At 41.2% G+C, this 24,182-nt stretch overlaps 1 protein-coding gene across 3 annotated transcripts; it reads right to left on the reverse strand.

Moving 5' to 3' along the window:
- Positions 1-1,314: 1,314 nt before the first annotated feature.
- On the reverse strand, positions 1,315-23,053 carry ST7L (suppression of tumorigenicity 7 like). Of its 3 annotated transcripts, XR_004082622.1 has the most exons (16): positions 22,943-23,053; positions 21,848-22,007; positions 21,305-21,359; positions 20,665-20,780; positions 18,723-18,801; positions 18,116-18,270; positions 17,896-17,993; positions 17,368-17,482; positions 15,551-15,623; positions 14,757-14,859; positions 11,516-11,666; positions 11,284-11,376; positions 8,559-8,698; positions 4,115-4,184; positions 3,805-3,881; positions 1,315-2,592 (listed from the first exon to the last, which is right to left on the reverse strand). XR_004082622.1 is itself a non-coding variant. In XM_031064173.1 (15 exons), the coding sequence occupies exons 1-14, from the start codon at positions 23,018-23,020 to the stop codon at positions 4,131-4,133; spliced, it is 1,470 nt and encodes a 489-aa protein (XP_030920033.1). In that variant the 5' UTR covers positions 23,021-23,053; the 3' UTR covers positions 3,306-3,881; positions 4,115-4,130. The 3 variants fall into 3 exon arrangements, 2 of the variants coding, with proteins under 2 accessions (XP_030920033.1, XP_030920034.1); XM_031064173.1 differs by lacking the exon at positions 1,315-2,592 and having other exon boundaries at positions 3,306-3,881; XM_031064174.1 differs by lacking the exon at positions 1,315-2,592 and having other exon boundaries at positions 3,306-3,881; positions 21,848-21,956; positions 22,943-23,019.
- Positions 23,054-24,182: the final 1,129 nt, after the last annotated feature.

Below are 24,182 nucleotides of genomic sequence, written 5' to 3' on the forward strand. Positions count from 1 at the left end.
GAAATCAAGACGCTGTTAAGAGAAGGGTCCAGCCGATGAGGCCGCACTGTGATTGCACAACCCAAAGCATCCAGTAAAAGGAAAATGCTGCTGGCCAGAAAGAACCAAAGGAGGAAGATCCCAGTGGAGGAACACGCTCATCGTGGTGGATGCACCCTGAGTGATGCTGTCAGCAAGGGTGTGTTATCTCGCTCTCCCCAATGACCAGACTCACTGAAGATCCCACCAAAGAGCACAAAAGAGCAGTCGAGGCTGGAAATGAGGAAAATTCCAAGCACATGAGCAGCATCCCTGATCACGGCCTTGTCCCTCCAGTAAGGGCTGGGGCGTTCAGAGCACACCCTGCCAAGGAGGCTCCAGACAGGGAGGAGGCAACCAGGAGACAGAGCTGGAAACAAAGCTGCCTTTACTCTTTATGCACCTTTACTGTAAGATGGGTGAATTCAGAGCACAGGACACTGAACACAGAAGCCCGCTGTGATTGCTACTGTCATCCTGACTGATCTGTAGATATTTTTCCCAAAAGCAGGTGACAACAGCTCATACATCACTCACCTCTGCAGCCATCCTAATTAAATGCAGACAAGAGGAGTCTGTCTCTCTTAACAGCAGAACTGGGCAAGCTGGGCACTGCTCAGAAGCTGGTAGAGTAGGAATGCTGGAGAAGAAGTTCAGACTGGCTATCAGGAAAAGGTTCTTTCCCCAGAGGGTGGTCAGGCACTGAACAGGCTTGCCAGGGACTGGTCATGGCCCCTTGGCTGCCAGAGCTCCAGGAGCCTTTGGACAATGCTCTTCAGGCACAGGGTGGGATCATAGGGGTGTCCTGAGCAGAGCCAGCAGCTGGACTTGATCTTTGCAGGTGCCTTCAGCTCTGGGTATTCCATGATTCCATGAACCCCACGGTGCCCTGTGCCAGGGGCACAGCACAGCTCACACGTGCTCCTGGCCTGTACAGCTGGGCCCATTCTGACACCTCAGCACAGCCTCACTGGCTCCCAAACACACGCCCCAAACATCAGTGCTTGGGAGGTGCTGCTCCCCTCACTGTCTCCCCTCTGAGCAGGGGGAAGGGCAATAGTAATTTATGTCTGGCCGAGCCCCATACATACATCTCCTTTCCCTAAGGGAGTCTGCTCTCATATTTAACCTCTTCATTCTGCTGGCACTGGAGTGGATGATGCAGCATGTGGAGAGGTGCAGGCACTTCCCTCTCCCCCTCCTCCTGGAATCTTCCTCTCACTTGTGGTCCTTGGGATTCACCCAACGTTTCTCAGGAAAAAAAAAAAAGAAGAAAAAAAAAAAAAGAGGACCTCTAGACAAGTATGCATTTAATAAGCAGTGAGACAAATAAGCTCCAGTTATCCCAGCAGAATTACAACACCAGAGAACAATTTTCTGCATTCCTCTGAAGGCCTGAAGGAACCCAATTGCCTGCTCTCAGGCTAAATAGGTACCAGACACCAAGCGCTCCATAAGCAAACAGAGCCCCCAAAGTGCAAAAATGAAATAAGTAAAAAGCTTCACATTACATATAAACCAGCCGTTTGCACCTTGTTATTAATGGTCTCAACTATGACCTTTACACCCTGCCTTGCTCAGAGTCATGGATCTATGAGGTTTGGCACCCTCACAACAATTCCAGGATGAGGAGCAGGGAATAAACTTGCCTAGCCAGAGCTGGAGAGATGCAGGAAGGGAACTGGCCTGTGACAAATCTGGATGGAGAACCACTCCAGGGCCATCTCCATTTGAATTTGTCCCCATAACCTCAGTGACCAAGGTGTCTGACAGCATGAAAAGTCCTCTGCCACAGACACACATGCACAAAAGCTACTAACAGGCATCTATTCCAAATTTCAAAAATGAAGGGCTCCCAGCATGGTAAATACCTATCAGAGATTACTCCCCAGAATTCTGATGTGATTTATAGCCCACATGAACTAGGGCTGCAATGAACAGACCTTGTTACCCTGAAATACTTATTAGTCTGAACTGCCTCACCTCCGCCACATAAAGCCTTGTGGAAAAGCTATTGCCATCCCAATGGCTGTAAAGTCACCACAGTCCTTGTTTCAAAGTTACATCACTATTCATCTTGTCCTAAGTAATAACTGTAATTTTGAATGTATATATACATACAGATGTATATGTGTACACACACACACACAATTGATATGGTATTATTAAGGTATGGGTCAGGTGTCTGCTCCTAAGTGGCAAAGGAACACTTCCCAAAAACATGGACAATCCTGCACAGACAGCACTCCTTCCTAGGATTGCTGGCACTTCTAGAGACAGGAAGATTTTCATTACACAGCCTGCTGCCAGCTCTCCTTTCAGAACAAGCCCATCCCCTTTCTGTTACTGTTATGTCAAGGGAGGACAGTGAGAGAAAGCAGCTCTTGGGATGATACATGGGAGGCAGAGCTTCATTTATAACCCCACACAACTGCTGGAAAAGGTTCAACTTTAAAAAGCATTAGGCTGGTTACCTTATGGGCCCCTGCAGACCATGAAGTGAAATCACATGAACACAACAGGCCTATTAATCATCACAGTGATTCCAAGGTGAGAAACAGCCCCAGTGACCAACTGGAAAAAAAGTTGAGAAAATTATATTCTAGTAGTTAGGTAACTCTAAAAACACTGGTAGTATCTTTCTGTAGGGCTTCCCGTTTGATTCCTTGATGAATTCGAACAGTTAACCTGGATTTAAGTCCAGTCAACAGAAATATACAGTGGAGAGCAAACAATGGCATTTCTACCTAAGCAAGTACGTTTTCCTTCAGAGTTATAAATAAACTACCTTCACACGAGATGCAGAGGTTACTTTCTGCTTCACAGAACTTGGTTTACAAGATAAAGAAAGATTTAAAAATAAGCAAAAAGAAAAATAATTAATTGTTCTTTTGCTCTAATGGGAGAGTGGAAATGGAAGTCACACCAATTACCTCAAACCACGTGGCTGCCACAGACATCTTTTCACCTCTGCAGTAAACAAACCCTCAGGGCTGGTCTGCATGTGAAACAAATCCTTTAAAGAGTTTTCCACATCTCCATTCTCTTCAAGTCCTCATAACAACACTGAACCTACTTTGGACTAACACCTGAAGGTTTAGGTCTCCCAACAGACTCCCCTGCAGATACCACAACACTGGGCAGTTTCAGAAGCCATCCTGTCTTTCAAAATGCCTTGTCTTGAAGAATAAAAGATGCACAGTTAAATCTAAATAAGTAATGTGAAATAGAGGAGTTTACCATCTCCTTGCGTAATGCAAGCTCATAAGATAAAGAAGAAACAAATCTTTGTTTGCACATTGTAATCTATATTTAACAGACACTTAAGAAGTCAACAAATTCAATGTATTAAGTAGCAACTTTTTAATAAAGAAAGCAGAACCATACTTTGCTGCTAACAAATATTTTGAAAAGGCTTATGAAATTAAATCTAAGCCAAGTATCTGGTGCATCTGCAGCTGAGAAGGAAGCATCAGTACTCCAAACACCTGCTCAGTTTGTGTATTCTCCTTTCTTAACAGAGGAAGTATGAGCTTCCAGTTGTCCAGGTGATTTAAAGAGCAATAAACTATTGCTCAACAAGAACTATTTTCTTAGATGATTACAGATTAAGGCCAAAGGAGAAATTCACATGTTAAGCACCATCAGCATGGAAGCCAGTCAAGGATATCAGTTTGAAGAGCCCACATTTCTTCCTTGGCTCCCACAACTGGGGGTCAGCCAACCACCAAGTGAGGCTCATAAGAATAAAATCAAACTATCATGGAAAATACACGTCAGTCACACCAGTCAGCTGATGCCAGGGGCTGGACAGCAGCAGGTCCCATAGTGAAGATGAAAGGTGAAAGAAGAGTCCCAAAGCACTGGAAGAAACAGAACACAACCATAAATTAGCTCAGTTTCCAAACCAACTTCCTTCTACAGACTCAAGGTATGAGCAAAAACCACCCTGTGTCTTGCCCTCAGGGCAACAGAATTCCAACCTCTTCACTGCTGATGCCATGAAACAGGCTTGTTGTAAACGTTAGACATTAATGAAGGCACACAGAAGAAGAAGAAGCCTCTGGAAGGCCCAGCTCCAGGCTCGTGCACTCACCCCTGGCGCAGGCCCTTCAGCTGGAGGCCAGAACACTGGGAGCACTCACTGGCCACAGCACCCGCAGCACCTGGGCAGAAACACGAGGGTTAGGATGGCATTCCTCCACACTACCACTGCCAGCTGCTCAGCACTGTGCCTTCAGGGCTCAACAGACCAGGGAGCAGAGGACAGTGGATTTTCAGAGAATCACAGAACTGTTTAGGTTGGAAGGGACCTTAAAGATCACCCAATTTTTTCAATATTCAGGCATAGATTATTTGCAGGTCACTGATCCAAATGGAACAGCCCATCCACCAAGACCAGCCTGTGCTTCCAGACGGGATCCATATTCTAGATGCCATCTAAACAGCTCCAGAAGTAAGATTAGGCTAAAACAAATCGTGCAAACTCCCCTGCACCTTCTCAACCCATCCCCCAGATATTCTGCTGGCACTCAGGTTATCCTTGTGCAAACCCTCATTTCATGAGTTAGCAACAACAGGGCTCATTTACTTTGAAAGTTTTACTTTGGCCCTCCTGGCTTCTATCATAACCTCAAATATTACATTAAAAAGGCTTTTAAAACATAACATTCACAGCAGTGTAGGTGCTTTTCCTTGCAGTGGGCTTCTTCCCTGCCTGTTAGCGTGTGGCACCTTCACATTAAGTGCATGAGTTAAGATGTAGATTAGCAAGGCAAAGAACCTTTGCCCTTGGCATCGACACTCAGCTCTGACAGGAAACTTCAGGCTTTTTTTTCCCTACCAAGTGTAGAACCACTCATTACACATTGGCAGGGAAGTGCACATCTCCAAACTATACACATTTTCTCTTAGATAAGCAAAAGACTCAAGTGTTTATAAATATGAAAAGTTCAGCAGCTGGCTAAAAAGTTAATTCTCCAGTCTCACTTAATGAGCTTTGGGGAAAGTTGTAGGGGGATTTGTTCTTAAAGTAAAGCAGAGTGTCACATAAAGCAGGACTTGCCAGACACGGCTCTGCTTTGCTCTATTTTCTGTCCCCAGATGGCTGCCACAGACAAAATAGCAAGGAATCCTCCAACAGGGAGCTAGGGAACAGCCAGAATGAAGAATGTTTTCTCCTAATCTTGCAATCATAAAAATTAGCCAATTTTTAATTTAAATCCCATGACTTCTTTCTTTGTTGTGAAAGTATCAAGCAACCCATATAAAACCACTTTGGAACAGGGACTGTCTTAGGATTTTGTCCAATTCCCTGAAAAATAAAGTTGTTTTCAGTAGGATACAGCAGGAACATTGCTGCACTATTTTTTCAGTACTTTAATAACAATTTACACTGGTCTATTCCAGTAATATAAAGTTCTGATGTAAAAAATGGGATTGATCTGCTTGGAATTGTCCAGAGAAGCTGTGGCTGCCCCATGCCTGGAAGTGCCCAAGGCCAGGCTGGATGGGCTTGGAGCACCCTGGGATAGTGGAAGGTGTCCCTGCCCCTGGGCAAGAGGTGGAACTGGATGGGCTTTAAGGTCCCTTCCCACCAAACCATTCTGTGACTCTGTGAAGGTATGTTCATTGTTTTCAGGAACTTTTGAGACCTTTTACAGTGCCTGCTATCACTCTGTATCACTGGTGTTCTTCTTGGTGTCTTTGTATTACAGAAGGAACTGTGCAACCTCACTTTTGCAAGATGATATACGTCCACTCAGTCTTCCATCTATGTAATGATTAAAAAATAAAAATTCATACTGAATGAAAAAACAATCAGAACCTTTTGTCTGCAATTTTGACAGAAGTTGTTTTATCTAGCAGCATATTTCAGCTTGTTCAGACAGTTCAGGTTATTGTCATTTGCATACCTTCCTCCCTTCTGTCACTTACTGCAGCTACTTCAGAAACAGAGCTGTCTGATGATCAAGAACAGTGATTCTCCAAGAGATCAGAAATCTGAGTGAAACAAACAGTGAGGCCCAGGGAGTACCTGCTGGTACTGCAGCCCCTGTGGATCTTCTGCCATGGCCTGTCCCACTGTCCTCACCAGCACCAACTCACACAGTTACCATGGAATCATAGAATAGTTTGGGTTGAAAGGGACCTTAAAGATCACCTAATTTCAGCACCTTGTCAAGGGCAGGGGCACCTTCCACCGTCTGAGGTTGCTCCAAGCCCCATCCAACCTGGCCTTGGACACTCCAGGGACTCGGCAGCCACAGGTGCTCTGGGCACCTTCATGGGCTCTCACTGCATCAGCAAATGCTCAAGGTTGTGCCAGCAGCAGTCCCCAGCACCTGCAGAGCCCCCGGGAGTGCAGGACAGCAGAAATCCCCGTGGCGCCGGCTCACAGCCGGGGCAGCCACAGCTTCTGCTGCCAGCGCTCCGGCCGCTGCTGGATCACACTGTAATACACTGGAACTACTAAATGCTTCCTTGTGATTTTTGGCCACTTGGAATATTGTTAGCAATTTGCCAAGGTTTACCCTGTGATTTATTATGGAGGAAACAAACTCAAGCACTAACAAATGAAAATATGTAAACTCAGACTTTTCAAGTCCATAGAAAGGTATTCAACTTCTTAAACCCCGTCTGAGGCATTCAGCTTGCTGTGGATTCAACTGCTGGAAAAAGAGTTTGATTAAGAGGTAATGAAATGTAATCTAAGGAATCACTGCTTGGAGATTTACAGTGAAAAATTCCATATACACAATACTTTCCAATTGCCATTCCTAAAACTGTGTTCTAGGTTTCTGGAAATTCAAGAGTTGGAAACACATTTTGCATTGCTTTTATCTACAGCCAAAGCACTCCAGATATACCAGCTAGAACTTCATTATCTCAAATTATTATATTTAGTAAGTTAAAGAACAGTAAGATTAAAAATATTTGAAGTAATGAAATACATAGGAAAAAATAATTCTAAAAGCCTGAAGTACTGGAATTACTTGAAGATATAATGCTCAATATAACAAATAATAATTGCTTTATTAGAGTATGCTAAGTGGAAAGGCTGGTATCATTAAATACAAGATAATCTTCCATTTTTGGTATGAAAATTCAAGTAGATGCTACTACTACAGACCTCCAGAAGACAAGAGAGTATGTATAAAGTGTTAGCAGCCATCAAAGCACTATCTGTGGTAAAACTATTGAAGCAATCTATTAACTGAAACACAGAATCGCAGAATGGTTTGGGTTGGAAGGGACCTTTAAAGTCATCTAGTTGTAACACCCCTGTTTGTGAGCAATAAAAACAGAAATGTTACTTTGATGTTGAGTATCATTGTTTCTTACAAGTTCAAGAAACCCAGCAGAGAGAACTTCACCAAGCAATTCTTTGTTAGCATAACATTTGACCTTGTATCTCTTTGGAAATCATACAATTTTGCTAATGCAGCCCTTCCAGAATTAATCAAACAAATAGTTAGCCCCTAGTTACTATGAACCCAGCCAAATATGAGCAGCACTGAAATTTGTCACTGGCATGTCCAACTATGTTTTCCAGCATAAAGAGCAACACCACTGTGTGGAAATGAGGCCCCACTCTCCGACCTGCATGACTTGGACACTAGACTGGGCTCACCAGTAAAGCCAACACTCCTAGGAACAAAGTATTCTCAAAAAAGAAAGGCTTTCCTCCTGGGTCTCCATTACCTGTTGCATTAAACCAGCCAGGATGCAAATGTCTTTTACCCTTTATTTTGACTAGCAAAGCCAGAATAAATGATTCACTTAAGAGTTCAGAGCTCTTTATTTGCTACTCTGCTCTACTGCATGAGATCCACAGTTCAGTAAAGGCCGACCTTACTGCTTGGAGTAGTTTGAGAAGCTGGAGCTGGAAGCTGCCTATGCACTTTGTTTCTCAGCTTCCAGAATCCAGGGAAAGATGACAAGGTTACAGACAGCAGATGCTAACAAATAAGTAAGGAAAAGAAACCCTAAAAAGAGATATATAGCCACTGGCTGAGCTCCTGAAAGGTTAAGTGACAGCTAAACTCAGTTCTGAAGTCACCAGTTACTTTACCTGTTCTCATTCATTCCATTTACATCCTGCCGTGGGTTTTCAATGCTCACAGAGACCTGCTTCCTGCAGTTGAGTCTGCCTTTTACTCATTTTGCTCATAATCTCCAGCCAACAAATTTATTTTTGAGGCTCTCCTACTGTAGTTGTGCACTTCCACAAGGATAAAATCCATACTCACCACAGTGCTCTGTGGAAAAATTTCTCTGGTACTGAAATGCTGCTCTCTAACCATGACAGAGCAAATCAAAGCCATGGTATATAACAGTAATAGTTAGTCTCTTGTCAAAGTAAACATTTTGCCCAAATTTCAACATGTGTTTGTCACGACCAAGATTCTTATAAAAGCAGATAAAAAAATTTATGCTCCACAAGCATGAGATTGACTAGAGGCTACTTCACCCTGGACCTCAAAATTCCCCAAAACCCACAAGATACCTTAGCAAGCCCCATGATACACAGTACTTACAGCTTTTGCAAAAATGACCATCAGCTCAGGGAACTGGTGGGTAAGGAGGGCCAGCATGGCTGAAAAGGAACACAGGCCTGCTGTGAAATGGATGAAAAAGGGAAGTTCCTTCTGGGGGTAGACGGAAACTTCGTGAAATGCTGAAAGGAAGAAATGAAGAATGTTGAAATTTGATAATCAAGAACTGCTTTCTGAATTATTTATGGCCTTGTAACTCATTTCTGAACTTTAAGAAGGAAAGACTCCTGCTGTACATCTTAGGTTCCAGTACTTCTTAAAAACTTTTCCCCTACATCACATGCTTGTTTTCATTATGAAGAGTCTTCACATATTTGTTTTCATTACTAATATTCTCTTCCCAGGCTTCTTTTTCACATGCACAGGCTTTATTTTTGAAGTATTTAATCAGGCTTAGTTTCTGGTACCTACTTTTCTAACAGGACAGAGGGAACACCAGTAAAGTTCACAAGCTGTCAAAATTACCCAAACCAACTAAACAGTTCAGGTGTTTTCAACTCTCTAGAGCTCTAATCCTGTTACCTGAAAAGAACAACACATCTCCACACCCCATAAGAAGCTGAGCAAATACAAAACAACCAGCATGCTGCATACACATGTATTTCCTAGTACTTCTTGAAGACTTCTGGTTGTAGACTACAGTAAATCTGTTCAGAGCAGCTGACAGAGCAGACCTCAAAGAAAACAGTGCCAGGACGGGGTTATAAATTCTGTACATAGCAGCTCCTTGCAATTTCCAATCTCTGGTAACAAAATCCAAAGCAGGTGATTAGCCAGGCTAAGGGTGGCATGTGGAGCTTTCAGCACTCACAACACTACTACTGGTCACTCGCTGAGGACTTGCTGGCTGAATTTGCAATTACTGGCTCTGGATACCTCCAGCTCTGATTTCTATCTAATGATTTGAGAAGATTTTTAAATGAAGAAAAAATAGTTTCTATAGACATAAGTAATCATAAAAGGACTGCCCTTCTTGACAAGCTGTTTTTAAAATCCAACAAAAACCTAAAATTGTAAATGAGCCTTTTTTCTTTTGTAAAATGAGAAAATACAATTGTATTCTTTCTTAAACTGAAGTCTGTGGAGGAAAAAGACACTTTACTCTCCCAGTTACTGCTTCTGAATGCTAACACATTAAAGCACCATTAGAAGAGTAAACCCAGCAAAAGTGTCTTCTGCTCTTGCAATTCATTAATGGCAAAGTGCTCAGGGTTTGTTGTGGTTTTAATGATATGATTTTGGAGCACAATTACATAGACTATTTGGAGATCCATGTCTAACATCCATCAGAGATGTTAATGGTACCCAGAGATTCATACCATATAGAAAGTCATTTCATTTCTAAAACATGGAGCAATATAATTTAGGAAAGTGTTTAAAAAATAGGAATTAATTCTTTTTGCAGTAGCTTTTCCTACACTGGGAAATTAAAACCAAATTCAAGATAGGTAAAGACAACTAAAGCTAATTCTATATGTTCACAGACATTTGAGAAGTGTTACTCATCAGACCAATCCAGGTTTTTTGAATCATTGATTTGGTCAACATTATTTTAAATAGATAATTTTTTTAAAAATTAAGTGTCAAGATTTCTCAAAGAAGTACTGCAATAAAAGTGTTAAGATGATTTTATTTATAGGTAGTTCTATATTTAAAACAAAACAGGAATGCGTGAGTGATCCTGTTGAAATATCTGCATGTGTTGGTGTTTAATTATGCTGGGAAGTCTACAATTTAGGGTTAGTTGCTAACCAAGGAATTCCTTGTGCAATATCCTGCATAAGTGAGAAATGAGTAATTTAAAGCAGTCTGGGGGCAAATTTAAATTACACATTTTAAATATAACTTCAGGCTTTTAAATAGAAACACGTCTGTGCAGTTTTCCTTTCCACAGCTGTGGTCTCTGTAGGGCTGCTGGTGCTTTTGCAGTAGCCCTTTCCAGTCCCAGGAGAATTGTTTCTTCAAGATATAGAAGTTCAACTCCCAAAGGAATTCAATTAAGATGTATAATTAACAGCTCAATTCTAATCTAAATTAATGCTATTTTCCTAAATATCATGAGTACAGGCAGTAATGATATAGTCTATTTGTAGAAAAAACATGTAGGCTCATCATTGCATAAAGTAACCTTGAAGCAAAGAGCAGTTGGATAAGACTTACTTTTCAGTATCAAATATTAGTATAAATCCATAGAAATACATGTAGGAAAAGTTCCAGGAGGCAGCCAGCAGGTCAATACACACCACTGAATTAATGACAGAAAGCAATCCATGTTCTATGAAGCTACAGATTACCCAAAGATTCTTTGTAAGATCACAGACAGGTTTTACTGGATACCCAATGCAGAACTGGAACCACGGACTGATTGCTTGCTACAACAGCAATCAAATCCATGAATTCTTTCAAAAGCAATTTTTAACAAATGGTCAACTTTGTTATTCTCAAGGCTGGCCAGACTCAGTCTCAATGTACCACACACAGATTTAATCTCTGAAGGACTTAGGTTATTACTGCATCAAGCTGACATTTACCACACACACAAGTCAAGCGCTTCAAGATCTGCTGGAAGGGACATCAACAAATAGCTGAATCCCCTTCACAGGAAGCTCAAACTAAAAAAATCACAGTAAGGTAAATACAAAATACCACAAACTGAACACGTCCTTAGCCTGTGTTTTATTATCATTACTGCTTAGAAACCACTTACTTGGCAACAGTTCTCTGTCTGCTGTTTCTGTGCAGCTCGGGTAGGGATAGAAAAGATGTCCTTTCTCTAATGGGTATGGGATCATCCTAAATGCTGCAAAAAGGGTGAGTGACATTAGATCTGAATCTGATCAGGCAACCAGCTTCTCACAAAGAGAACCAATCATGTCTGAGAGGGGTAAAGGCAGAGAGACTAGTCTACTGTACAGAAAAGAATAAAAGGAGATACTTACTGCCTTCCCATGTGCAGTGCAGCAGATTGAGAGCCCCTTCTATCCTCTTCCAGTGCTGGAGGTGAAAAAAAGCATATGCTACTGCCTCACTGTCCCCTCGCTTCAGAATGTGCTCTGGAGGCAGCACTAGGCTCTTCATCTCTAGTAAATACTGAAAGGAAAAATGGAAAGTACACCTGGTTACATGGAACGTTCCAAAACCTTTGATTGTGAACCACAATTGATCATTTTAGGCATAACTGAGTGCAGAAGGGGCCAGGGCCAGCTTCTGTCACACAGCAGCCAGGCTGCACTAAGTGAGAAATGAAAAGCAGCAAAACACACTGCCTGTGTATATGACTCTTAAATTAGGCTTTCACACACACAAAAAAAAAAATCAAGAAAAAACATACAGCTTCAGTAAGACAAATAAAAATACATTCTTGTGGAACAGATATTAAGTATAATGCTGCAGGTGCAACACCAATGAGGGACAAATTTAGGCTGATAAAAAACCCCAAACCAGCAGTATTTTTGCTCATTACTTCATCACTAAAAGTTTCAATGTAGGTGGTTGAGGACTTGTGAGCTCTGAAGTATGAGCAGCAAACCTGAGAGTGTCAGCGTGCTAACTAAAAGAATAATAAACCAAACCCAGGAAAATCTTTCATGTGGTCTTACTGGGCTACCACAAAGTATCTTTAATTTCAGATTTTTTCAATTTCAGCCCTCTTCCTCCATCAGCAGAAAATATGATGCTCAGAGGGGTCAAAGAACACAAGGATTAATCATTTCCTATTTCTTTGCAACACAGAACATGCAATTTTTTTAACATACCACGTTTTCTCATGGTACATTAAGAAAGTCAGGTATTCATTTGAACTTAGCTTTTAAAAACAGATGACTATTTTTACAAGAATGAAATGACAATTTCAGCTCTAGTATTTACCTGTGAGCTGTCCTCTCCTACCATATAGTGTCTCATTCAATAACAGCCAAACTTAATCCACATCTTTGATCAATGTAGCTGGCAATTCCTTGTAGTGTCCCCCAAAGTGTAAGAATGCAGCTAACTCACCGATTTATTTCAGCAGATGCCACAAACTATGAGATTATTTACTAATCCAGTTTGAGGACTTAACTTTTCCCATTCAGACTCTTCAAGGAATGTAGGAGGGGTTGTGCCCCAGCCAAATAAAGCACATTTGCTGCCTGGCTAGGTTCTTCTCTCAGTGCCTTGGGCCTGCACTCTGGAGGGTAATATTCTTGCTAATCCTCTCTAATCCTCTTCAATTTTTTTTTTTTTAACACAGTAAAGGATCACTCACACAGCACTGCTGTGGGAAAATGGTCTCAAATATCTGACCCCTGACCCAGTCCTCATGCTCTCCACAGTGCCCACTTTTCCATTATGCTAACTGGGAATATAAACCCAGCACTGGTGGTGAAGCTCCACTGCAAGTATTGCCACAACACACCAATGCTCTCCCTGAGCCCATGTTACCACATAAACAGAAAAATTCCAGTCTGGCAGGTTTTCACATCTATGTTTATGCATAAAACAGGGAAGGTGTCAGTACTGAAGGTGTCTCAGTACTGAACTGAAGGTTTTGAAGTCTTTATACACAATAAAAATCTCTAAGTTATTCAGAAGATGACTGCAAAAGACTGTTTCATAAAGTACCACAATGCAGTTAAAGATTTCTAATTTGAAATAGCTTAAGAGGACCACTTTTCTAGCTGGTTCTAACTTTCCAAACAAACCTCAACCTTATAAAAGCAGGACAAAGAGAAACAATTTATTCTCCTTATGCAAAATGTTATGAACAAAGACAATCACTTTCATCCAACATGTGAACAGAGGGATTTCCTGCTTTACACACTCATTTTTAGTCTGTGGGATAGAACAGAGTAGAAATTCAAAGATCAGATTTTCTTCTCCCTCTGTGACCCACTGGGCAAGTTGCTTCATTTCTCTGCCCTTATTCACTTGTTTGCTCTGACCATAAACATTTCAGAGTTCTAAACAGCCTGCACCAGTAAAATTCTGCTTTGTCATCTAACCAATTGGTGCCTCAAGGCAATGTTGTTGTAAAAAACCCATGAAGAATGGATAGATGTACAATTAGAAGAGAAAATCAAGTTACTGAAACCTGGAATCAGTTTCTGCATGTGTCTGCAGAGCTACAGACCATATTTTAACAACAGCCTGTTTGAAATTATCTCTAACTTCTTTAAAAAGGTATATGAGACTCCAGAAGCAACTGGAGGATACCCAAAACAAAAGAACTTTTAGATAATGATAATGCATTATAATCTTCTGCCCCTAAAGGCAGAGGCTAAAGAAAAATCTGTCTGAGACTGTCTGAAATGAACTTGCTACGCTCTTGATCAGTCATGCAAAGAAGCAGCAATTTCTCCCAGCAATTAGCTTCCTCAGTGCACATTCTATTGGATTGGACAGGCAGACAGAACGGAGCGGCCGGATCATTCCAGCCTCCCCAGCAGCAGCCACTGGGGCTCCATCATCATTTGCAGAGGATTAGACCCTGCACTGAGCCAGCCTCCTGCTTCAAGGTTCACACTGAAAGCATCCCTAGTACAGTAAAAAGCAATGCAAGACTCTATTTTCACCCAATGTTCTGTGCAATCTGTGTTTTGATGCCAGACATTAAATTACAGCCTGTGGTGATACAGACTCCTAATCTTGTTTACACGTGGATGAAGAAACTAAGTGACTGCAGATCTTTCAATAACCATGGAGCCATGGTTGGAAGCCCAGCAGAATAAAGGGGTTTGGAATAGTAGAGTGATTATTGTTTGGAGAACTTAATTTGGCTTTAGGGACTTGGAAGCAGGGTCCTGGAATGAGATATCTTTAAGGTCCCTTCCAACACAAACCATTCTGGGATTATTTTATGACTTTAAATATCTACATTTATATTTATTAATGTCCACCCTTATTGAGAGTGAAGGGCCTTCAGTAATACATTATTGGAATTTCCAATGAGTTAGGAAATTTGAAGTTTAAATTTTTGTGCAAAAAACCCTGTTTGAACATCAACCATTATTTTAAAAAAAAATCTGGCCATAAAATATTTATTATATAAATACTAATGTTTTTAACAACTCTATAGCAGTAGTTATAACCAAATTCAAGAAAATATGGGGCTAGAAAGGCTCCAGTAACAAAATTACATTATAATATGGTATTTTTCAGAACACATTACAAGTGGTTCAGTAGGAAATAAAATACTTTTACCTTTGGAACATGAGGGTTAAATTCCACAGCTCTGTGAATTGCTTCCACAGCATTAATTTCTGCTGTACTAAGTCCTCTCCTGGAGGCAGTTTCTGGGGAGAACCTGAAGGGAAAAACCAACCTTGAACAAAAGTAATAAATAATAAATGCTAACCAGGTGTTTATTTGCACTGCAAGCTTAGAGTTCATTAAAAATTGGCTGATTTATCAAGAAAGATAAACAAACCCCTCTAGGAGAAAAATGTTCATGTCAAGTCAGGTATCTTGACTGCTACCCATGACATATGACACATGAAAATTCATGTTGATCCTGACTTTCAGCTCCCTGTTACAGCATCACCTGCTGGGAGGTGGAGCTGGGCTCAGACCACGGTGACACGCCAGCATCAACTACCACAAATATCCAAAACACAAATCCCAAGCAAAACACTGAAAACAGAATTTACACAAAAGCACTTGGCCAATACCTGGGCTTGTGAAAAACATCCTCCCCTGTACTAACTTTATGGATGCTTAAAAGTAGTTTTCAATTGTATTTTATTACACACACGAATATATGTATATATAAATACACTCAACTTGCTCTCAGAAATGTAACTGCTACATAATTAGGCATAACCAGGGATGTAAAAAAGACTAAAAAATTTAAATAATCCTTTAATGGAAGCAAAGATTTCTTTACAGATTAGAAGTAATTTTAAAACATAAAGGATTTAGACCTTTTTCCTTCATATTTTACATCAGAACCCAAGATATAGGAACCAACCGTTATTTTCACACATGTCCTCGCTTACCTTTCTGAAACAGCTCTGGCTTTTAGCAGAGCTGCTGTGTAACATATTGCTGCTGATTTGGGAAGACTGATATCTGTGATAAAATAAAATAATTAAGCTGTAAGATTCTAAGGCAATACAAACATTTTAAACCCACATCCTTTGAGTTAAAGACTTTTCCTTGGGTATGGGAGACAATGAATTTGACATCTGGAACATTTTAGCTGTGATTAGAAACTTTGAATTTCTTTTTTCTGACAGTCACCAGTCAGTCTCAGATTGAAAACTCAAAGCTGTATTCAGGTGATAGTCACCTTTTGTTTCTAAATGTACCAACACACTGAAACTGAATCCAAAGAGAAATGTGCATCTAAATACACTCAAGAACAGAATGTACTTCCTGCATTAACCCACAAAGATTTAAAGTAAGCTCTGATCTTTACTTAATTTTGCAACTGTACATTAACACAGTTCTGTACAATACTGAGAGACTGACCAGAAGCTGACTCCAAAAAATTACGTTACAGACAGGTAGATGAATTTCAACAAAAACGCGATTTCCGTTCTTCTGCGGTTCCATGGGGGAAAATTCTGTTAGTTGTAGCTTTGTAGCATATCTGAAGCCAAGTTTGAGCTGACAATTACAGATTAGAAGGTTAGCACTCCACACTGCAAGTTTACTTTAAAAGCAGACAAAGTCTGGGGTCTAATTCCCAAGTACCACATTGTGTATAATCAGATGGTTCTTGCTTTTTTCGTAAATCCCATCCTGGGCCTGTCCATCACTTACTACAAGCCTGGCTGCTGTGTCAAGCCAAACACAGGGGTGCTGCAGGGAGTTTGAAGCTTGTACTCATTTTTCCAGATACTCAGAAAAAAATCAGCAATGCTTTCTTAATAAAGTGTCACAATTCCTGGTGTTAACAGAAGGAAGCACTGGGCAAAGTGCAAATGGTTTTCATAAATCAAAAACAATCCACCCAGAAGAGGATCAAGGAATGGGAGCAGGGTGCTAGGCTGGCCATGTACAAGTGGCACAGGATTTGGGAAAAAATATCATACTTTTGATTCCCTGAGGTGATAAAGAATTGACATTGAGAGAACTCAACAACTTCTGACAATAACTGTCATAAAATACTGCTATGTCCCTCCATTCCAAAGGTGATTTAAGGCCCTACTTTGACAGCAGCCTTTTGTACACTCATGAAGTGGGCACTATCCAGGTGGCAAAACTGACGGCAATCAAAAATAAGTATATACTTTATTAACATTTATTTAGACTTACACAATATGCAAAACCTACTAATCAAGACAGAAAGTGAACACAAGCTACAGCATTCGATGCACACCACTGATCTCTGGCAGCAGCATGTTTGCACACTGCTAATCTCTGACAAGCAACCTCAGTATTACAGAAGCACAAGGCCAAGCCTGGAAGATGACAAAAGGGAAAACTACCTTTTCCAGCTTATTTACATCAATTACTTATAGGGCTATGTGCCAGCTGAAAAAGGCTGATGAATTTAGGCATATCCAGGGATGTAGAAGAGATTAATTAAAATAATCCTTGAATTGAAGCAAGGATTTCTTTACAGATTAGCAGTAACTTAGAAACACAAAAAGTAATTCATATGCAATTTAGTTTGCCTAAATTTGACCTCAGCAGTCAAAAGGAGAACATGACCTGCACTCTGCAAGCACCTATTTGTTACTGATGAAGGGAGTCTGTTCACCTTGCTGAGATCATGGTCACTCCTGCCTGTGGACAGACATCCCCTGCCTACCTCACTTATTCTCTTACTCAAAAACACACACATTTTCCAACAGGCATCACTTACCATCATACTTGGCTAAAACTGCCTGGACATCTGCATAAGCCTGTAACTCCAGAAGGGCCTCTAGGAGGTTTTCATGGATATTCAGCATACTGAGAAGTGGAAACTCTTTCATCAACTGCAAATCAGTAAAGAGAAATAAATTACATGTAGAATTGCAGCTGAATCACTGAAATACTTAATAGAAATCAGTACAATAATCTAGGGCTTTTTAATGTCCTTTTGTCTCAGAGAGTTAGAGACTGGCATGAAAGCAGCATGAAAAGAACTGCATCATTTCATAAAATCACAGAATGGTTTGGGTGGGAAGCAATCAAAGCCCATCTCATTCCAGCCCCCTGCCATAGCAGAAGGGCAGGGACATCTCCTACAAGATCAGGTTACACATAGCCCCATTCAATCATGTGCAAACTCAGGGGGAAATAATTCAATGAGATTAATTATGATGCCTAGAAATGAACTTCAACCCATCAATTAGAACAATGTGATTGAAAACAATTGTTAACTCAGGGATTTTTTACTTTTACTTACATCTCTCATCATTTTTACTGCTTCTCGTATTCTTCCAAGTTTCCTGGCACACATAGCTAGTCTCCTTTTCACATAGACCAATACATTGGTGTCTCTTCCTGAGTACAAGGACAAAAAGTATTAGTCTATCAGTTTCAATCCTTACCTCTCCTAATTATAACTTTATTTTTACACTTCTGCTCACACAAACCCAGGAGTTCATGTGATTCAAAGTCCTTACTCAGCTGTGCTTCATGCTGGGGGCTCTGGGAATGGCAGTTCTGAGATTTTCTGTAAATCATTTCTCCTGCTTTCAGAGCCTGCTTGAAATACTTCTCAGCATCCACAATAGTTGTTGCTTCTTCCTCAGCCAGGAGGACATATGCAGTAGCACAACTGAAATAAAAGAAATAACAAGACAACATAGCAAAGCAGATGACAGTTGTGGGTGAAATTCTTTGGTTTATGCTACAGAGTATTTTTAATTCCCTTACAGGAGTGGCATCTGTGAATTCCAAATACAGTTCTACCAAGATACCATCCCTGAAATACATGATCTTATATCCAATCAAGACTACTCCATACGTGAATATGATTTCTCACTGGTTATTGCCACTAAAACAGTGATTTAAGGAAAAAAGCTGCACAAAAGATGTTTTTAGTAGAAGAGTTCAATATTTCAGGGCAATTTACAGCCCCATGTGCAATTCCCAGTCTGAAGAGTCCCCCTTAAGCATTCAGAACTTTGCTGTAAGTGAATTATTAGATTAAGAAACTGATAGTGTGCTCAGTATCCTTCCACTTAATCCTTCACACCAGAAATACAGCAACTGAATGTACAAACTTACTCATTGTTCAACTCCAGAGCTTGATACGCTGCTTTAATCCGGGCCTGCGGGTTCCTCTCTCGCCACGCTTTCTGCATAACTGTAGAAAACACATGGAAAGGCTGTGAGGGACATGGACACCTGTGAAAGACCTGGCAGCCAGCAGAGGCAACACTGGCTGCTTGGAGCCAGCTCTAATTCACATTCCCTTCCAGTCTGAAAATTCCTGTTTGCTGTATGATTGTTATAAGGAAGAAAAAACATGTGTTTGAGTTTCAGCCTGTTCCTACCACAAGCATCAAATTCTTGCAACAGCTCGTTACAGCTCAAATTTAGTTTAAGAAAGCAACACCACCAGGAAGATTCCTCACTGACCATTTCAGAACTCCTACATGGAGCACAGACACAGCTTACATAACCAAGCAGATGTAAAATTTCCAAATTGCTACAGATTTTTGGAAACGTTTCCCAAGACTTGTTGAAAGCTTGGCAGGAGCAATTGTTAAACACAGGTTCTTGCACAGACCTGCAAGGAACTTTAATTTAAGCTTTCAAACAGAACTTCAAAGGAAACAGTGATGGAGTAAGTGGTGTCTTGCACAGGTAGAGTTTTATACTTAAATATTAAGCAGCTGTGGCTGCCCCTGTATCCCTGGAAGTGTCCAAGGCTAGGCTGGACATTGGGGCTTGGAGCACCTGGGATAGTGGAAGGTGCCCCTGCCATGGCAGGGGGTGGAGCTGGATGAGCTTTAAGGTCCCTTCCAGCCCTAAATATTCTGGGATTCTGTTCCATGATTATTTTTTGACAACTGTCAGATCATGAAGGGTTAATAATTTATTTTTAAATTTACAAAGCACACTTGAGTGGTATCACAAGGCAAAGCCAATTCAAGATATACATTTATCAGCTAATTTGGTTTGGGAACAAGTAAAAAGGGTGAAATCTATTCAGAAGTGTCCTTTGAACTACAACTTGAATTCAAAATTATTTCAATGCAATGACTCTAAACCCATCCTACCATGCTTCCATTTGGTAGAACTGGAAAACACAAACTGAAAACCAACTTCTAGGAAAGCAACACATTCAGAGGTACCATTTTCTATACAGGATTATTAACTTTCACACTAAAAGCCAGTCCTGAAAGAACTCGAAAACCTTACATTCATGGAGTTCTATATCTGGCCTATCTCAAGGACGATAAGAAAACTGAAGAATCTATACATGTTTCTTTTGGAACAAAACCTCCTGCTGTCCAGCAAGAATAACGTGGAAAAATATTTGAGTTTTCTTTCGGAAACAAAATATTAGTCTTGGCTCAGCAAGCGAGACAATTCACTCCCTTTTCTGAAATAAAAACACATCTTTCATATCAAACATGTCACAGCCAGCTGACAAGGAACACCTCTGGAATGTGACAAATTGACAATAATTCACACCCACTCTGACAATAACCAGGTAAAGAACATTTTCCGCACTAAACATGTGGAACACAAGGAAAAAAAATCTGGAGACTGCACTATTCATTACTAAGGTTTAAATGAGACCACATTTTGGCTGTTGAGAATATAATCCAGGTTTGCAATATTGTGTTAATCATTTGAAATGTGTGAGATCTTTAAAAATATCACGACTGTGACAGCACTAAAGTTGTAGAGAATGCACAACGTAAAACAACATCTTTCCACTAAATTTCACTAAACACTAAATTTCAAGGGGCTTGGAGCAGCCTGGTCTAGTGGAAGGTGTCCTTGCCCATGGCAGGGGGTGGAACTGGATGGGCTTTAAGGCCCCTCCCAACACTAACCACTCTATGATCCTCTACATCTATTAAACTTCTTTGGTAGTTGAGAAAGGCTGTAGTTTCATGAAATATTTGACAATAACTTGCACTACTTTCAAATTCACTAAAACCACACCCTTGACCCGGTCCAACACTTCCACACGTTACACACACATCAGTACCTGTGTCTGAAGGCCGGAGGGCATCCGTGTCACACGTGAAAAAGGTCTGATGATCTTGAGCAGACAAATTCATGTCATAGTAAGTAAGAGGCTCCTTCCCAGTCACCCACATGTATCTAAAACAACAGATTTCAGTAAGAAGCACTCCTAGCAATTAGCAATGCTAATATCAAGGTGATATCTAATGTGCCTAGTGCAGAAAATCTGTAATAAAAGACTAAAACTACTAACACAAAGTTTCAAGTACTACTGTTCAATAACCTGTAAAGTTCTAAACAACTTGGGAACTGGCTTCCTAGAAAGCAGCTTTTCCCATGAAGTAACACTAGGAGACTCACAATATAGTCTAATAAAAGAGAATTTAGATTGAGAATCACTGTCACAACCTCTGAATAAAGTTTTTTTTCCTATTTTACTCTCAAAAAGCCCTGATGTTACAGTAATATTTTTGTTCTTAACATTGAAACTGCTGAAGCTTGGCTGGGTGCCTTTAAAGCACAGGATTGGTATCAATCACCCCTATAATCTTGCAGGTCTCCAGCTGTCTCCTGACATTACCAGTGCAAGCTCTGTGAAGAAGTCATGTGCATGCCCCCGATTAAATTTAAAAATATGTAGTGGAAAGTAAGAAAATTAATACCTGCTATACTCTGCCCCTCTGAAAAGATTGAGAGGATTTCGCCACACTTTGCACTCTGAGGAATAACAAAATAAAAGTATTTTTTAAATTAAAAGCACAGGAAATATTACCTTGACATTATAATGCAGTAATGCAAATCAGTTGTGTTTTCAAAACCTGCTTTAATTTTATTATTAAGCAATCATCATCTTCATAAACTTCTGCTATTCCATAAATATTTTTGCTCCCCAGCATTGCTGGGGTACAAAAGCACAGAGTGAGAAGATTAAGCAACGCATGTACACTCATGCAACATTTATCTTTAGAACAGTAAATAACTAATGTTACTGAAACAGTTTTAGCTAAATGTATAACATTTTCTAAATCATATCTTCAACAATGAATAGTTTAGAGTGAAAAACCATTATTATTTAGTTTATTTTTAGCACTACTAACAAAACACTTCGCAAGATGTAGGATTTGTCCATTTTGTACAAGCATTTTAAAGCCATTAAAAGACACCTCAAAACTTAAGGAAAGCTCCTGGGACACATCAGGAATCACCTGGCATGTTCTGCCTGCTGGTCTCATTCTCCCCGGCCAAGAAGGCTGCTGGAGCTGGGGGGCTGCTCTCTGCACCCCCGATGAGGGGCCTCAAATGGCTCACAGAAACCTGCTCAATGAAAGATGTGCCATATTTTCGGAAGTGCCACCACTCAAACACCTGTCACAGGAGAAAAAAGCACCAGAAAGCTCCTTAAGTGACACCCTCCCAGCAAAGATGAGGGACGAAGAGCGTTCACAGCGAGTCCATCCCCTTGCCAATGATCAGGGATGGAACTTATCTCCACACAGAGTAACACCAATAATCTAGTTTGGCCTGCCCTGTCATGCAGGATCACCCACAGAACATGAAAGAGATTGGAAAAAAACCAGCATAATTTTAGTCAAATGTTATGTTCCTCCCTCCCAAAGTCATTAGGGTAACTCCGAAACCCTTTCAGAAGTAGCTGTATAGGGAAACTGTGAACAGAGGCAAAAAACCATTATACCTTCTTTTCTGGTGAGGATATTTCAAGCTGCAGCCCTACCTGCAGCACCAAATTTGTAGTATTCAACACAGGTGTATTTTTTTCATTTCACAAAAATAATCTACAAGAATAAAGGATAAAATGGCCCATTAAACTGAGATGTTCTGCTAACCAGAAAGAGAGAGGCTAACAAAGAGATAAGGCTAAGTTAACAGCAATGACAGTCACTTAGCAGAAATTCTGGGCCAAAAATATTACCATCTCTTTTTGAAGCTATTAAAATACCTGCATATCACAAGTCCTCAAGGACTACAGCAAACTGTCAGCCCTGGACCAGCCTGGGTCCTGTGCCTGGTCTGCTCTCTCTGGTGAGCAGTGACAGGTCCCAGGGAGCAGCTGGAGCTGTGCAGGGCAGGTAAATCATTCTAGTATTCCACACTTGTTATCTTCTCAGACTCATACAGTCCCAACATACAACACAACAAAAGAGCTGCAACAATACATCAGAGAAGTTCCTTCCCAGCACAAAGGCACCCTCTAGAGTCTGATATTCACTCCCTTTACCCCTCATAAAGTCATCTGAGAGGTGCGAAAGTTGTTAAAAAAAAAAAAGAAGTGGACTACTTACAAATATCAGTCCAGATATAAAAGATGAAGTTACTGTCAGGGCAAAGTAGAATTTTGGAGTCAAAGTGCTTAAGAACATGGTCACTGTTAAGAGAAACAAAACCAAAGACTTAATAAGTAGAACTGAAAAAGATAAATAGCTTGTCTATTAAAGAATGCCAAATATCATGCAAATGCATAGTACACTATAGCCCTAGCAGCTTTATAATGCTACACTGTTAGGGGAATCCTCACCACGTATTATTTTGTTTGTATCTACCTGTGACAGCCAATTCTTATATCCCACCAAAAAAAAAAAAACCCCACTGTACATTTCTAGACAGAGCATCTTATGGTTTTACCCATACAGTGGCTGGTGAAGCACAAGAAGCCTATTTAATACATTAATTCACTCTAAGACAAAATTATCCTGTTCTCATGCAAGTTTATATTCAGTGCTAACACACATTTTCCCACAGACCTCTTCCTCCTGCTATCAAGAGCAAAATGCAGAGAATGCAGTTATCCAGCGGTGCTCTGACCATGGTTTGGACTCAAACTGCACATCAGCCTTGTCACCTGCCACCAGAGCAGGCTGGACAGGGACAGGGCAGGGCTCCACCCTGACAGAGGCCCAGGTGGGAGCACGCGGCAGCACCGGGGCAGTGCCTCGGCTGCTTTCAGCTGCCCCAGCACTGCCCGGTCCTCGGCCGTGTCCCTAACCCTGGGGTTAGGTGACAAGCTCAGTGTGCCACCGAGTGCAGGTGGGATGCATGACCTGCCTGTAGGCAGAGCTGGGACAGACTCACAGAATCAGAATATCAATTAGTTTGGAAATGACCTTATTGAATCCAACCTGTGACCAATCCCCATCTTGCCAACAAGACCAGAGCACTGAGTGCCAGGTCCAGTTCTTCCCTTACCACGATGGGTGCGGACTCCACCACCTCCCTGGGCAGCCCATTCCAAAGCCTGACCACCCTTTTCATGAAGAAATTCCCCCTGATGTCCGACCTGAACTTCCCCTGGCACAGCTGGAGGTCCTGTCCTGTTCCCTGGAGCACAGCCCGACCCCCCGGCTGTCCCCTCCTGTCGGGAGTTGTGCAGAGCCACAATGGCCCCCCTGAGCCTCCTTTTCTCCAGGCTGAACCCCTTCCTCAGACGCTCTTGAGGCTCCAGACCCGTTTCCTTCTCTGGACAGACTCCAGCCCCTTAACGTTCCTCCTGAACGGGTCCCAGACGCGGGCACGGCAGGTGCGGAG

This window comes from Geospiza fortis, unplaced genomic scaffold, assembly GCF_000277835.1.
Source record: "Geospiza fortis unplaced genomic scaffold, GeoFor_1.0 scaffold601, whole genome shotgun sequence".
Classification (NCBI taxonomy): domain Eukaryota; kingdom Metazoa; phylum Chordata; class Aves; order Passeriformes; family Thraupidae; genus Geospiza; species Geospiza fortis.

Coding starts and splice junctions, on each gene's coding strand:
- ST7L (XM_031064173.1), bottom strand. CDS start 23,020: ATGTTCTTAAGCACTTTGACTCCAAAATTCTACTTTGCCCTGACAGTA. Junction 18,271..18,722: donor GCTCTGGAGTTGAACAATGA/GTAAGTTTGTAC, acceptor CTTTTATTTCAG/TTGTGCTACTGCATATGTCC. Junction 14,860..15,550: donor GCCAGAGCTGTTTCAGAAAG/GTAAGCGAGGAC, acceptor TTTTCCCTTCAG/GTTCTCCCCAGAAACTGCCT.